Genomic DNA, 12,587 nt, shown 5'->3' on the forward strand with positions numbered 1-12,587 from the left:
TCCTTTGACATCCAAAAAGCGTGGAAATGTTTTGAAGACATCTGCAGTTCTTTGTGGGTCATGCGCTAAGTCTTGGCGATGTTGGAACGTCATCTTCATCTTCTGAAGTACACTTGCTTCATCAGGAGTGTGAACAAGAAATGAAATAGCCTCCCTGCAGGCATATCAATCAAGCTGCTGAGGCAGTGTGCTTGCTGATCTTCGGCGCTTCGGCCCTTGTTCTTGAGGCACTGGGGCTTCCTTGGCTGGCCGTTTAACTGTAGTCCTAGACATGGTCTTGAGGCTCCACGCTAAATATCCACTGCATTTCTCCCCATCGTAGAAATGCTCCTGTTGCATTTAAATGAATTAATGAACATCACAAAACACTATCTATGACACTACATTTCCAGTCACTATCAAAATGTTTTAATCTTTCCCATTTTTTTTAGCTACGGTAATTATTCATTGATGAAAACTAAAACGTTAATCTGTGCTATGTTTTTTTACAATCATTGCCAAACTTACATAGCCTTTTGGAGAAAAGGGATCCTTCAGTGAAGGAAAGAGCGTAATAATTCCCAGGGCATACTTCTCCCTCTGCTGACGGCTGGGAATCCTGCTTTAGAGAAAAGACAACAGTCCATCTTAAATTAGTTTTATTTAATACAGACAGAAGTTACAATATATCATTACAATAACATATGGTCCTTCTTTACAGCTATTATAATATCAACCTTATTAACTCTTACCCATGTCTCTCGGTCATATCACTTGCCAGTATGTTGACAAGCTGTCTCCGGGTGCGGTGGCTCAGTGAATTTTCTGACTTGTACTCTTCAAGAATATCCTCTCCTCCAGGCTTCCTAAGCAAGGCATTTTCAACCATCTGCTCACATAAAAAAAGTTATGTGTATGATATATATAACAAATAAATCACCGGAAGAAACACATACCACATCATGTTTGTATACACTAAAGGTGAAATCCAGTAGAGATGCAAAATACAAATACCTAGAGGTAAACCAATAACATTACTTTGATTAAGGGCGAGTTTGGAACCACATGCTTTGATTGGTGAGAATTTCAATTACCTCTTTTGCAGCCTCTGACACAGAAACTTTTCCTGTAGAACTACCCATGTCTTCTTTGCTGGATCTACTCCGGCCTGTGGGAATACCCTGATCCCTTAGGTCACTGTCACTTGAAGAAAGTGACATGGTGTCCGTGAGGGAAGAGTGTGTATCCGGGGAAGATGGGGTTGAATGAGCTAGAGGGGAAAAATCTTTACAAAAGAGCATTTGATTAAGTTCATTTTTGTGTCTGTATCCATTTTACAATACAAGTTTAGGTAACTTAAACTCTGGTGACAGTTGGTAATATTATTAATAACAAGCTGTGTAATAATGTATTACTGTAAGTATTAGACAACATATCACATAAAACTAGCCCAACCCTGTCCAATATCATCATATCATTCCATGAAGAAAGGTCACTAGCAGCTGCATGAAAGAGCAAAACTTGGCTATGCATTGACTGTAGGCTAAATTGACAACATACGATTTTCTGATGACACCTACCTTCATCTGAAATCCTTTCACGTACTGTCAGGCATAGATCTGGATGAGCCTCCAATAACTCAAGAAGAATGTCTTCGTCAACAGCTGTATCAGTTTCATCGAAAATCTCAAGTTGAGCAGCATCAGAAAGCCCAAACTTACTTTTGACTGTCAGAGATTGAGAGAGCAAATGTATCCATAGAAAGTCACCACAAACAAATCTTGAACAGCACAGATTGAATAATTGATCACCCTGTTTTGCTCTTGACTCTGAAATATTACAACACTTGTTATCAGTAGTATTATGAGTTACGCCACTGCATACGAGGTTATAAAAATAACCTTACCTTCAGTGATTAATTCCAAAAAGGTGAAGCCTGAATGCAATTTGATGTACTTCTTTACACTGAAGTATTTCACTTTTAGCAACATGGTGTCCGGCTAAAACTGCACCTGTGTAGAAAGTGGGAAATATTTGAAAATCTTTGAACTCGTTTAGCCATGCTATGAGGAACACACTATGACGTTTACTAACTAACACACAGACAACGTTCCCAAAATAGTCTGTGTTGCATGAAGCCCTAACGACAGTCTCTGACCATGTTCTTAAAAATCGTGTGTCATCATTGACCTGCTGCTGGCACTCCTGGATAATATGCAGGATTGCTAAACTTGGTTATGTGCAGTTGTGCCCAGAAAATGCTCTCTCTCCCCCTCAAACCCGCTCGCCGCACACACCCCTCCTTTTTAAATCTGGTTTACGTTATGGAACAACATTGAAACATAATATTCTGACAGACATTCTCTCACACCCTAACTTATCTAGCTGTAGCCTATATTGCTACTAGCTTGCTGCTAGTCGCATTTTTATACGAACTCATATGGCTAACGTGAAACGCATATTAAATTCTAATCCAATTTTAACCTTAGTCAACAACCATGCCAACAATGTCCCAAGCCAACGTTAAGATACACTTTGCAAGCAAGCAATCCTTGTATTACCACGTTTTTGCAAGCTTTGAGATAATGGGTGCCGGTGCCCCAAACCCCGCCTAGCAAAACTTAAAAACTATGCAAACTGTCTGTGTTAAATTAGTAAACGCATTTCTTACCTTAAGAGTATTCCTGACAATAATTGTCTCTCCACGTTACCAACTAGCTGTTATATATGGGCATGCATTGTCAATGAACTCACATTACCTATAATTACTTCCAAATAGAGGTTCTCTAACGTCTGCATTTTCAAAAGACAACAACGACTCCCCCCACTTCCTCCCCCTCCTCCTTCCCGCTCATTCAGTAGGCTATGTAAAAATAAAACCCACTAGCATTTCGTAATTAATAATACAAAGAAAGTGGACTGTTAAGCAATGATATTACCTGTAAACAACATATATTTACGCTGTACAATAAAAACGTTTGGGAGATAATGTCGATAGCCTACTTTGGCGATAGGTAGGCTAGTTTAGCCTGCAGTTTGCAAAGTTTTGCATGCTTTGTTTGATAGATAGTCACATTCCACCAAACATTAAAAAGTGATTTAAATAACAGCACCCTCAATATAGGTATGGTTCTTACCTTTTCGCCTGTGTGCACGTAGCCTGTATCGATCTCGATTCCAAGCAAGGTGTCATGGTGGCAGGTCCAGGAAAGAGAGCGTGCCAAAACCGGATGTAGAAAGTAACTCGAAACTGAGTGTTAACTATTAACTCCTTCGAATAACACCACCAATAGAGCTTTTTTAGCACTGCAAGTGTTGAAACAACACCCCAATCAACACCCATTAACTCTGAATTATTCACACCAGAAATTTTAACTCAAATTAACACTACCGATTTTGCTGTGTATGGACTTTCCTTCATCTTAAATTGCACTGGCATATAGGTCAAAAAGCATCTGCGTGCTTGTAATGATTTCTGATGTTATAAAAGAATTATTCACCAAATTCAAAAGCAACTTGAAGCTTGTGGGAGAATCAGAAGGGATGTCACTGGATATGCCTCCTTACACAATCTTATCAGAGTACAGGCAATCTCTTCCAAAACAAGCCGTGAATGATTTATTCATTCCATCCAGAGAGAAAGACTGACAAGTAAGTTTTCTTTGAGGGGGGCTTTAACATCAAGTAAAGGTGTTTCCCTCTGTCTTCACTTATTCTATGTATGTACATCTTTATCAATTTCTGCCTGATTTTTTTCTGACCCCATTTTACAGAATATCATTTCCCTCTCTTTGGAATGTATTCAGGTCAACACAATCCCCAACTCTGTGGTGTATGTAGAAGTTACTTCTGGAAGTATGTCTCATGTAGGGATGCAACGGTACAGTTTTGCCACGGTTCGGTTTGTATCACGGTTTTTGGGCCACGGTAACGGTTCGGTTTCAATATATCAATATTATCTTGGCTCTAGCATACAGGAGGCTATATTTGCCTTTTCTATTTCAAATCAACAATGTGCTTCTACTTACACTTGCAGAGAAAATATTAAATGCATAGCCTGACACAGATGAAGCAGAATCACAAAAATGTATTAAAAGAAAAAAACACCATCATTGCCTTCTGTCATAAACAGGCAATGTTATCCATAGTGCAGTGCAGCATAAAGTAATGTGTAGTTATTTATTTAATAAACTCACTGTTCTTCACACATTTAAAGAAAATACTTAACTGTTATACGGGTCATTCCGTGTCAAATCAGATAAGATTGTTGCTGCACCGTCTCAGATTTTGTTCAAACTTTGTGTATATCATCAATGGGTCCTAAAACCAAGGCCTGTGAAATATTTCTGTGGAAATCATCTGTCTTCATATCTTTTTTAGACCTTGAAATTCTTTCATTTTTACAGCTTGAAAAACACATGCCATGTCTGGGCATTAATATATTGACAAATATGTTCCCTAGCCTCCCCAAATTTTCTAGAGTGGAAGATCAACTCATAATAAGCATGTGTAAACAATTTAAAGTCTGTACTAAATGTCTCTTGACTCTCGAAAGGGCCCTCAATTTTGGAAAAACGTGCATTAAGTGTGATATTAAGGGTATTAAAAAACTGTTTATCTTTTTCACTTGGTATCAGTCACTATTTCCTCTTCAAATAAGGCAGTTAATTAATGTTTTCCCACAATTTGAAGTCTCCACAACAAATAACCATGACAATAATAACAATAAAACAAGGCATGTTTGTATTTTGTGTCATTTTCATGTAACTGAAATGCTATGTGGGGTAGGTAGTAGGATCATGAAAATCTATGTGGAAATAGAAAAGTATATGGACATGTAGTGTGTAAAGTTCTAATATTGCGTCGAAGCCCCGTTCACAGAATAAATGCATGTAGTTACAGGTGTTTTGGTAACACCAGAATAAACATTTACAATAAAAAAAGTGAAGTTTGGCACCCCCCTCTGGTGAAACAGTAGCATTTTGCTACTTTTACAAGGCATTAACTCTGGTAGCTATTTGAATGGAATGGAAAGGCTGTATTTTACTTCCCGTATTCAAAAAGAAGCAGAAATTCCTAATACCTTGAAATTGAAAAGGATGCCAAATACACAGAATTATATACTTGAAATTATGTTTTAACCATTAATCTAAAATAGGCCTATCATTAGTTGGTGGCCTTTTTGCTATCCTTTTCAATATCAAGGTATTAGGAATTTCTGCTTCTTTTTGAATACGAGAAGTAAAATATAGCCTTTCCATTCCATTCAAATAGCTACCAGAGTTAATGCCTTGTAAAAGTAGCAAAATGCTACGGTTTTGCCAGAGGGGGGTGCCAAACTTAACTTTTTTTTATTGTAAATGTTTATTCTGGTGTTACCAAAACACCTCTAACTACATGCATTTATTCTGTGAACGGGGCTTCGATGCAATATTAGAACTTTACACACTACATGTCCATATACTTTTCTATTTCCACATAGATTTTCATGATCCTACAACCTACCCCACACAGCTTTTCAGCTGCATGAAAATGACACAAAAATACAAACATGCCTTGTTTTATCCTTATTATTGTCAAATTCATTTGATTTGGAGACTTCACATTTTGGGACAACATTAACAAAGGATTATATTTCTATAGAAAAGACTCATTGATGGCAGGTGTGTCCCAATAAAAAAGTTTTGAGACCCTCAATATCACTTTTTTTGCATGTTTTTTCAGAAACTAGGGACTTCTGTACAACCAATGAGACTGTGGTACAAACATGTAATCATTGAATCTTACTGAGAACATGCTTGTCTTCCATTCTATAAAGTTTAGTCAGGCTAGGAATGATACTTTTTAAGATATGAGTACCTTAACATGGCCTCCAAGATAAGGTCATTTAGAGAGTGTAAAAAAGCAAGGCCAAAAAGACAATGAAAACAATAGAATTGAGCAAAAATATTTTACAGATTTTAGTTATGGAACCTAAACATTGTGTAGACAAACTTTGAAGAAAATCCGAGTCGGTGCTGCAACCATTTTCCTGGATTTTGTCTGATTTGACACGGAATGACCCATACACCCTCAAAAAAGTAGTGAACAATTCTGAAAATCTTCTCAAAATAATTGGTGAGGTAGTATTATGTGTAGTTTCAAATGGATATTTGATTTGGGAGTGCCTGCCCTGTCCTCTTTTATGAACGTAAAAAATGTAAACATAGACAAAAGTGCAGTGCAGCATTAAAAATATTAGAACAATGAAATGAACATTATTGCAACCTGATGTTGTCAGGGGGGGGCAATATTCCGAGAAGAAAGTGGCAAATTTGCCACTTCACAAAGTGTCTGTTTCCCCTGTGTCTCCTGTCGTGTGTGTGTGTGTGTGTGTGTGTGCGTGTGTGTGCGAGAGAGTTGTGTGATTGACGAGTGGACGAGCGATTGACTGATTTAGCAGTGAGTTTATTGTTTTTCGAGTGGACACCTCCCGCTGCCCGTAGCCTAGCATGTACAACGTCAGGAAAATAAATGACCCGAGTTTGGAATGACATGTCAGCCTCCCCATCTCCTATAACCTCCCATCCCTACAATATTTTCCAGTAAACTATCAAAAAGAGAATACACTCAGCTGTGTCGGCGTCACGCTTTCTTAGGCTACGCTAGCGAGCAATCAACGCAGGGCAGAACCACGGTTACAATGTTACACACAGACTTTATAATGTGGCAAATTTTCGACCTTCTAAAGTGGCAAATTTGCGTCTTTACAAAGTATATATACGTGGCCCTAATACGCCGTCGTATTCGTTATGTCTTTGGGAATTATAGGAATATTGTTGTCGAAAGGCTGCAGCAATGGATGGTTGGGTTTTCGGTGGCAAACTAACTCTCCGTGCTGCTCCACTTAAGGTTACAGCCGGGTGATGAAGGCGCAAGTGGGCCGACATGTTGGATGTGTTACCTTTATTAGGTGATCGTTGTGAAGCAGTGCTTGCAATGCACACTGTGCTTTGTTTACTGACGGTCTTTTTGCCTTGTTCGTGGGCTACTTCAAATGTCGCCATGATCATGCAGCCGCCGGTGAAGTTTGTTTCTTCTCACATGACTCCTTCATTTGCATTTCAACGCGCTTATTGGCTCTTGGGAAATTCAGTAAAATTCTGATTGGTTGTTGCAAGGTTGACGAGAGGCAAGCTGAACAGTCAGAGAAAACGCATCCCCCGGGTCCTAAGCACTCCTTGCTATCGCTCCCAGGCTACGCGCGCGCAATAACCTTGTATTTAATAAAAAGTTTAATGTCGCGTATACCGAAATATTGCGGTTTAGGTGAGTCTATTGAACCGAACAGGCCAAACCGAACGGTTCAATAAATTATTGAAAACCGTTGCATCCCTAGTCTCATGTACTTGAGCCTCCACAAGTGAGTTTTGCAAGTGGGTATGTGTTCCATTAAATCACATTCCCCATCATGTAACTCATTATTGATTGATTGTGCACTGACATCCATGACTGATCTTAATTACGTTTGCCTCAAGGGAGCGATGATTATTAAGTGGACAATAAATAGCTAGTGCTAGTTTTCCAATTGTGTTAGCCATCCAAAACTAATGAAAAACAGAATTTAAACATCATTGAAGTTTAAAGTCTTTCTCACACACACACACACACACACACACACACACACACACACACACACACACACCAATATAACATCTTTATGCACCTTAAAGTGTCTTGAACATAAACTTAATGTTCCCAGTACTATCAACACATGTCTCTTCCCCATTAAACACAATAAAACGTGAGGACAGAAGTGTCGTGCCTTCTATCCTCAGAGCGTGCTGAGAGAGCCCCTGTGTACAGCACAGAGAGTGGCGCTGGAGCAACTTACCCACATCTACGATGTCTAGCGTCAGCACGCGCGAGGACGCCGAGCCCAGCTGGTTGGTGGCCTCCACCCAGATCTCGTAGGGGGTGAAGACGGCCAGACCGTTGGGGATGTAGCAGGTATTTATGCCTCTGTTGTGGTCTGTGCACACTGTCTCCTGACCAAACCACCTGCAACGCACATGAATGCAGAGAACCTGTGTCCTCAGCCAAATTCAACTCACATTCATTGCTGTTGTGGTGCACTGCTAATGCCAGCAGTTTATAAGACATAACGTACAAAAGGAATGCACTTAGTGGGAACAAACTTACGATTCCAAAACTCCCGGTGTGGCTCAACGTTTAGTATTATTAGGTTATGTGGAGAACCACAGTCACACACAATTGAGTTTTACATTCAAGGACGCCAACGCTAATGCCAGCTACAAGTCTCATCAAAATACCCAACATTATAAGGGACAATAAAACCTTTTGTTCTACATAAAGCATTTTGGCAAAATGTTTAATAGCATACAAAATAACATGCAAAGTACGACAGTGAAATGATGCTTTTTTTGCTAAACAGATCTTGAAACAGATGTCGAAAGCCTGCCTGGATCGAAACTTAGTGCACAAGTGTGTGTATATGTGTATGCATGTGTACACAATCATGAGTTTGTGTGTGTGTGTGTGTGTGTTTGTGTGTGTGTGTGTGTGTGTGTGTGTGTGTGTGTGTGTGTGTGTGTGTGTGTGTGTGTGTGTGAGTGTGTGTGCGTGTCTGTCTGTGAATGTGTGTGAGAGTGTTTATGGGTCTCCCTCCTTGTGTGTGCACATGCTCATGGGTTTTTATTTTGGTGTGTGTGTGTGTGTGTGTGCGTGTGCGTGTGCGTGTGCGTGTGCGTGCGTGCGTGCGTGCGTGCGTGCGTGCGTGCGTGCGTGCGTGCGTGCGTGCGTGCGTGCGTGCGTGCGTGCGTGTGTGTTTGTGTATTTTCCAGGGTTACCTCAGCTTATACTTGAGTGTGTATCTGGTCCTGATGAAGCCCTCTCCAGGCCCCCCAGGGCTCCATCTGCAGGTCAGGTCCTTGGTGTTGTGGGACCAGCAGGTCAGGTTCACGGGTCTCTGAGGGGGCACTGGCAAGGACAGACGAAACACACAGCATCCTTCATTACACACCTTGATCAATGTGAAGCCTTAAAAACCAACAAGCAAACAACCAGCACCACCGAGGGCTCCGGATGTCTGCAATCAAAGCCCTCTGGGTTCTGTGATTACTTACTGCCTACATAGAGGCAGGAGCCGCCCAGGACCTCCCCCTTGCGTCCATGGCACACGAGGTTGTCCCCGGACTGCTGCTGGGAGCCGTTGAGGTTGTGCAGGGTCACGGAGAGGACCCCGGGGCCCTGGACCTGGTACACGCTGCTGGGGAGGCGGTTCCCGTTGAAGGTCCAGTAGAGGAAGCCGGCGTGGAGCTGCAGCCCGGGGCTCAGGGCGCAGGTGGCCGTCAGACTGGAGCCCACCAACAGCACAGGGTCCTGCGGAGACACCACCGCCGAGCCTGAGGAGAGGAGAGGAGAGGAGTCAGTACAGAGAGCATGGAAAAGATGAAATCTTCTGTATAAAATCAATGTTTCTGCCTATAGGGAACATCTGTGGGAAACCACTGGTAGCATGTTTTAGTGTAATGTGGTGCCATGGAAGCAGGGTGAGTTGTGCGAAAACTGAGCCCTGTGTTTACATGTTTTTGTTTTCAGGAACAAATCTCTGTGTGTTGGCTCCGATGCATCAATCCTACCCTCTGCCCCAGAGCAGTAAGCATGTAAAAAATTGGACGGAGATTAAAAATAAATAAAACATGACCCCCCCGTTTATTTTATTCCTCTGCAAAAGACCAAGAGTGAACCCCCACGATTACCGCACGCTGCTGCAAGAGAACAGCGACTCAGCTGGATCCAACCGAAAGCTGGCCGCATTGCACAAGCATTGATATACAGATGGATTTTATCCGCCAAAGCATTCCTCACCACACTTAGCTGACAAAGCCTCCACAGAAATGTAATGCTGCTTATTGGACAGCAATGGTGTCAATATGTTTCATGAAGTGCGCCATAACAGCCATTTAGGAAGTCTTTTATGGCAGAGAAGTCCTTCAAATGACAGAATAAATAGTGACATGAGATCTTTTCCATTATGTAAATATTCCACATTTGTATAGATTTTTAAGTGAGGAAAAAAAACCTATCAGCAATTATATGAAAAAAAAGTATTGATGCATAGTCTTTCAATCTAAAAATGTGATCGATTGGGATAATAAGACCTCAAACACTGACAAAAGCAACGGTAGACAGTGTGATTGTGTTTGTGTGTGTGTGTGTGAGAGAGAGAGAGAGAGAGAGAGAGAGAGACAATGTGTGTGTGTGTGTGTGTGTGTGTGTGTGAGTGTGTATGTGTGTGTGTTAGAGAGAGAGAGAGTGTGTGTGTGTGTGTGTGAGAGAGAGAGAGAGAGAGAGACAATGTGTGTGTGTGTGTGTGTGAGAGAGAGAGAGAGAGAGACAATGTGTGTGTGTGTGTGTGTATGTGTGTGTGACAGAGAGAGAGAGAGAGAGAGAGAGAGAGAGAGAGTGTGTGTGTGTGTGTGTGTGTGTGTGTGTGTGTGTGTGTGTGTGTGTGTGCATACGATACCAAGTAGAGTTCAGAAGGGTCTGCTGGCTCCGCTAATCAGGTTTGATTCCATATTCCATAATAAAATACAAACTCAAATTCAGGTCATGAAAGAATGCTAATTTCTCAGCATAGAAGAATGCTAATTTTGGCGGGGTGAGAAACCTCAGCAAAGAGTGTTCTATTTTTTTTTTTGCAGAAAAAAAGTCATAAAAGTGCCACCAGATTTACAGCACTGATGTCACTCCGAAGGAATGTTCTGTCCAGATGAGGCAGTCATATGTAAACTGTAAAATACACCTAAAACACAGATGGATTGCATGGACTTCTAATGCTTTTATTGTGCCTTCATATCAATCAAAACGGCAACCTGTATTTTTAGCACTCAGTGTTAATCACTGGTCACAAAAACCTTAGGATGCCCCTTGTGCGAGCGTTTGGAGAGCCCCTTTTTAATGGCTGGATTTATGAGTGTAGGCCGGACTTGTCCGGAGAAGGAACCTGGAGAGGTCGTCTCAGGTAGTTTGTCAAAGCCCTGAGTGTTTTGCCATCCCAGCTCGCCCACTCATTTGTGTCTGAAATATGATTGATGTTCATGAGAAGTGTTACCAAAAGAGAACTAATCTGCAACAACTCCACTCCTTTGGGGAGATCCAAAGGTTAACGTGTGAAGTTTATTATGCCGGCTCTTGGTGGGGATCAGAAAAGCTTTCTAACATATGTGCCAACGTGCCCTTTCCAGTCTGACAGGACCAGACAAAAAGCCCTCCAGACAGATATGCAGTAATTTACGAAGTGGTATTTAAAATATTTAACCATTTTAGAACACTGTATAACATCTATCACAGAAGTCAGCCTCTTAGGATCTAGGACACTACCACCTCAATCTAAAATCTGTCCAGCAATCTCAAGAAAGATGAAGAGAACGAAGGCTTTGTGCTTTAGTTCTGTAACCTTATTAATCAATCTAATATACAACGTTAGCCTATACAACGTTAGTTTTTCGAAAAGGAATTAAATAGTCCACTTAGTTTTGTATGAAAATAATATTTCAGTGAGGATGATTATGTGATCATTGAATATAAACTACTAATAAGAGATCAGTGCTAATAAATGGGTTATAAAAGTCCAGATTAAATGTGAGGTTAGAAAATGATAAAGCAACTTTCATGTCGCATATCACACTCTAATTGACATCAAGAAAACATAAACACTTATGTAATGCCTGAAACTCATACGAGAAAACGACTCCCACTTCTGAAAACCCGCATGAAGAGATATTTGGTCAGCTGTGTCTCCTCCAAACTTTTCTCACATTCCCCAGGCATCTTCATACAGCTGAGAGGCACATTGGCCTTTTGTTGACAACTATGAGAAACGTGTCCAACCCCTTCTCATCTGTCGAATGATAATCCGCGTATGCTGCAGACCACACGTCGAACAACCTGTCACTCAAACTGCAGTTTTGTACTTACGTGCAGGCGAGGTGAATATTTGATGAAGAAGCAGCAGGCGACACCAAAACCCAATCATATTTCTCGTGGGATATTCTTTGACAAACACGCCGGTCGGAAAAAAGTTAAGGTACGGTTACAAAATCCATTCCAGTGGTTCCATTTGCAAAGGCCCTGCCACGACCATAGAATGACTAGCCCAACGCAAATTAATGGATTAGCATCATCGCTCAAACAAACGCATAACAAAGATGAGAGATGAGCGAGTTACTGTTAGTCGAGTAAAGGTTTGCCTGGGCGCACGCCTGAAAAACTCAAGTATCCAGCGGAATACTTCTCAAGCCCCTCCCAAAATCTTCCTGCAGTCAGAAGTCATTAGTACTTTATTGAGTTTCGTTGCTATGATTTTGGCTTGTTTGTTTGTGTGGTTCCTCTTGGGCTCTTTGATGTTTGGCTCAGTGCGTAAAACTCCTTACTTTTGTCAGGCAATTAAAACTGAGCACGGATGCGTGTCCATGAGCATCATAATGTCCTCCTGGCGCCCAACAGGCATGTCCTATCATGGCAGATGTGCAACACCAATAATGTTTTCACTTAAGAGACTAAATCATATGTAAATATATGTGTATACCAATTATCCAACAAAT

General features: G+C 41.1%; 2 protein-coding genes across 2 annotated transcripts in view; both read right to left on the reverse strand.

Moving 5' to 3' along the window:
- LOC134101752 (uncharacterized) overlaps positions 1 to 3,287 on the reverse strand; it is a 4,551-nt gene extending 1,264 nt beyond the window's left edge. Inside the window, exons 1-6 of the mRNA XM_062555528.1 lie at positions 3,117 to 3,287; positions 1,886 to 1,991; positions 1,560 to 1,706; positions 1,074 to 1,264; positions 732 to 868; positions 508 to 601 (exon numbers count right to left, since the gene is read on the reverse strand). Coding sequence (XP_062411512.1) covers positions 508 to 601; positions 732 to 868; positions 1,074 to 1,264; positions 1,560 to 1,706; positions 1,886 to 1,970 — 654 coding nt within the window. The 5' untranslated portion in view covers positions 1,971 to 1,991; positions 3,117 to 3,287. The remainder of the gene's footprint in view (positions 1 to 507; positions 602 to 731; positions 869 to 1,073; positions 1,265 to 1,559; positions 1,707 to 1,885; positions 1,992 to 3,116) is intronic.
- The window catches only part of crlf1b (cytokine receptor-like factor 1b), a 19,882-nt gene extending 7,665 nt beyond the window's left edge, over positions 1 to 12,217 (reverse strand). The window contains exons 1-4 of the mRNA XM_062556318.1: positions 11,962 to 12,217; positions 9,105 to 9,383; positions 8,829 to 8,958; positions 7,853 to 8,019 (exon numbers count right to left, since the gene is read on the reverse strand). Of these exons, the coding sequence (XP_062412302.1) occupies positions 7,853 to 8,019; positions 8,829 to 8,958; positions 9,105 to 9,383; positions 11,962 to 12,019 (634 nt within the window). The 5' untranslated portion in view covers positions 12,020 to 12,217. The remainder of the gene's footprint in view (positions 1 to 7,852; positions 8,020 to 8,828; positions 8,959 to 9,104; positions 9,384 to 11,961) is intronic.
- Positions 12,218 to 12,587: the final 370 nt, after the last annotated feature.

This window comes from Sardina pilchardus, chromosome 15 (assembly GCF_963854185.1).
Source record: "Sardina pilchardus chromosome 15, fSarPil1.1, whole genome shotgun sequence".
NCBI lineage: Eukaryota > Metazoa > Chordata > Actinopteri > Clupeiformes > Clupeidae > Sardina > Sardina pilchardus.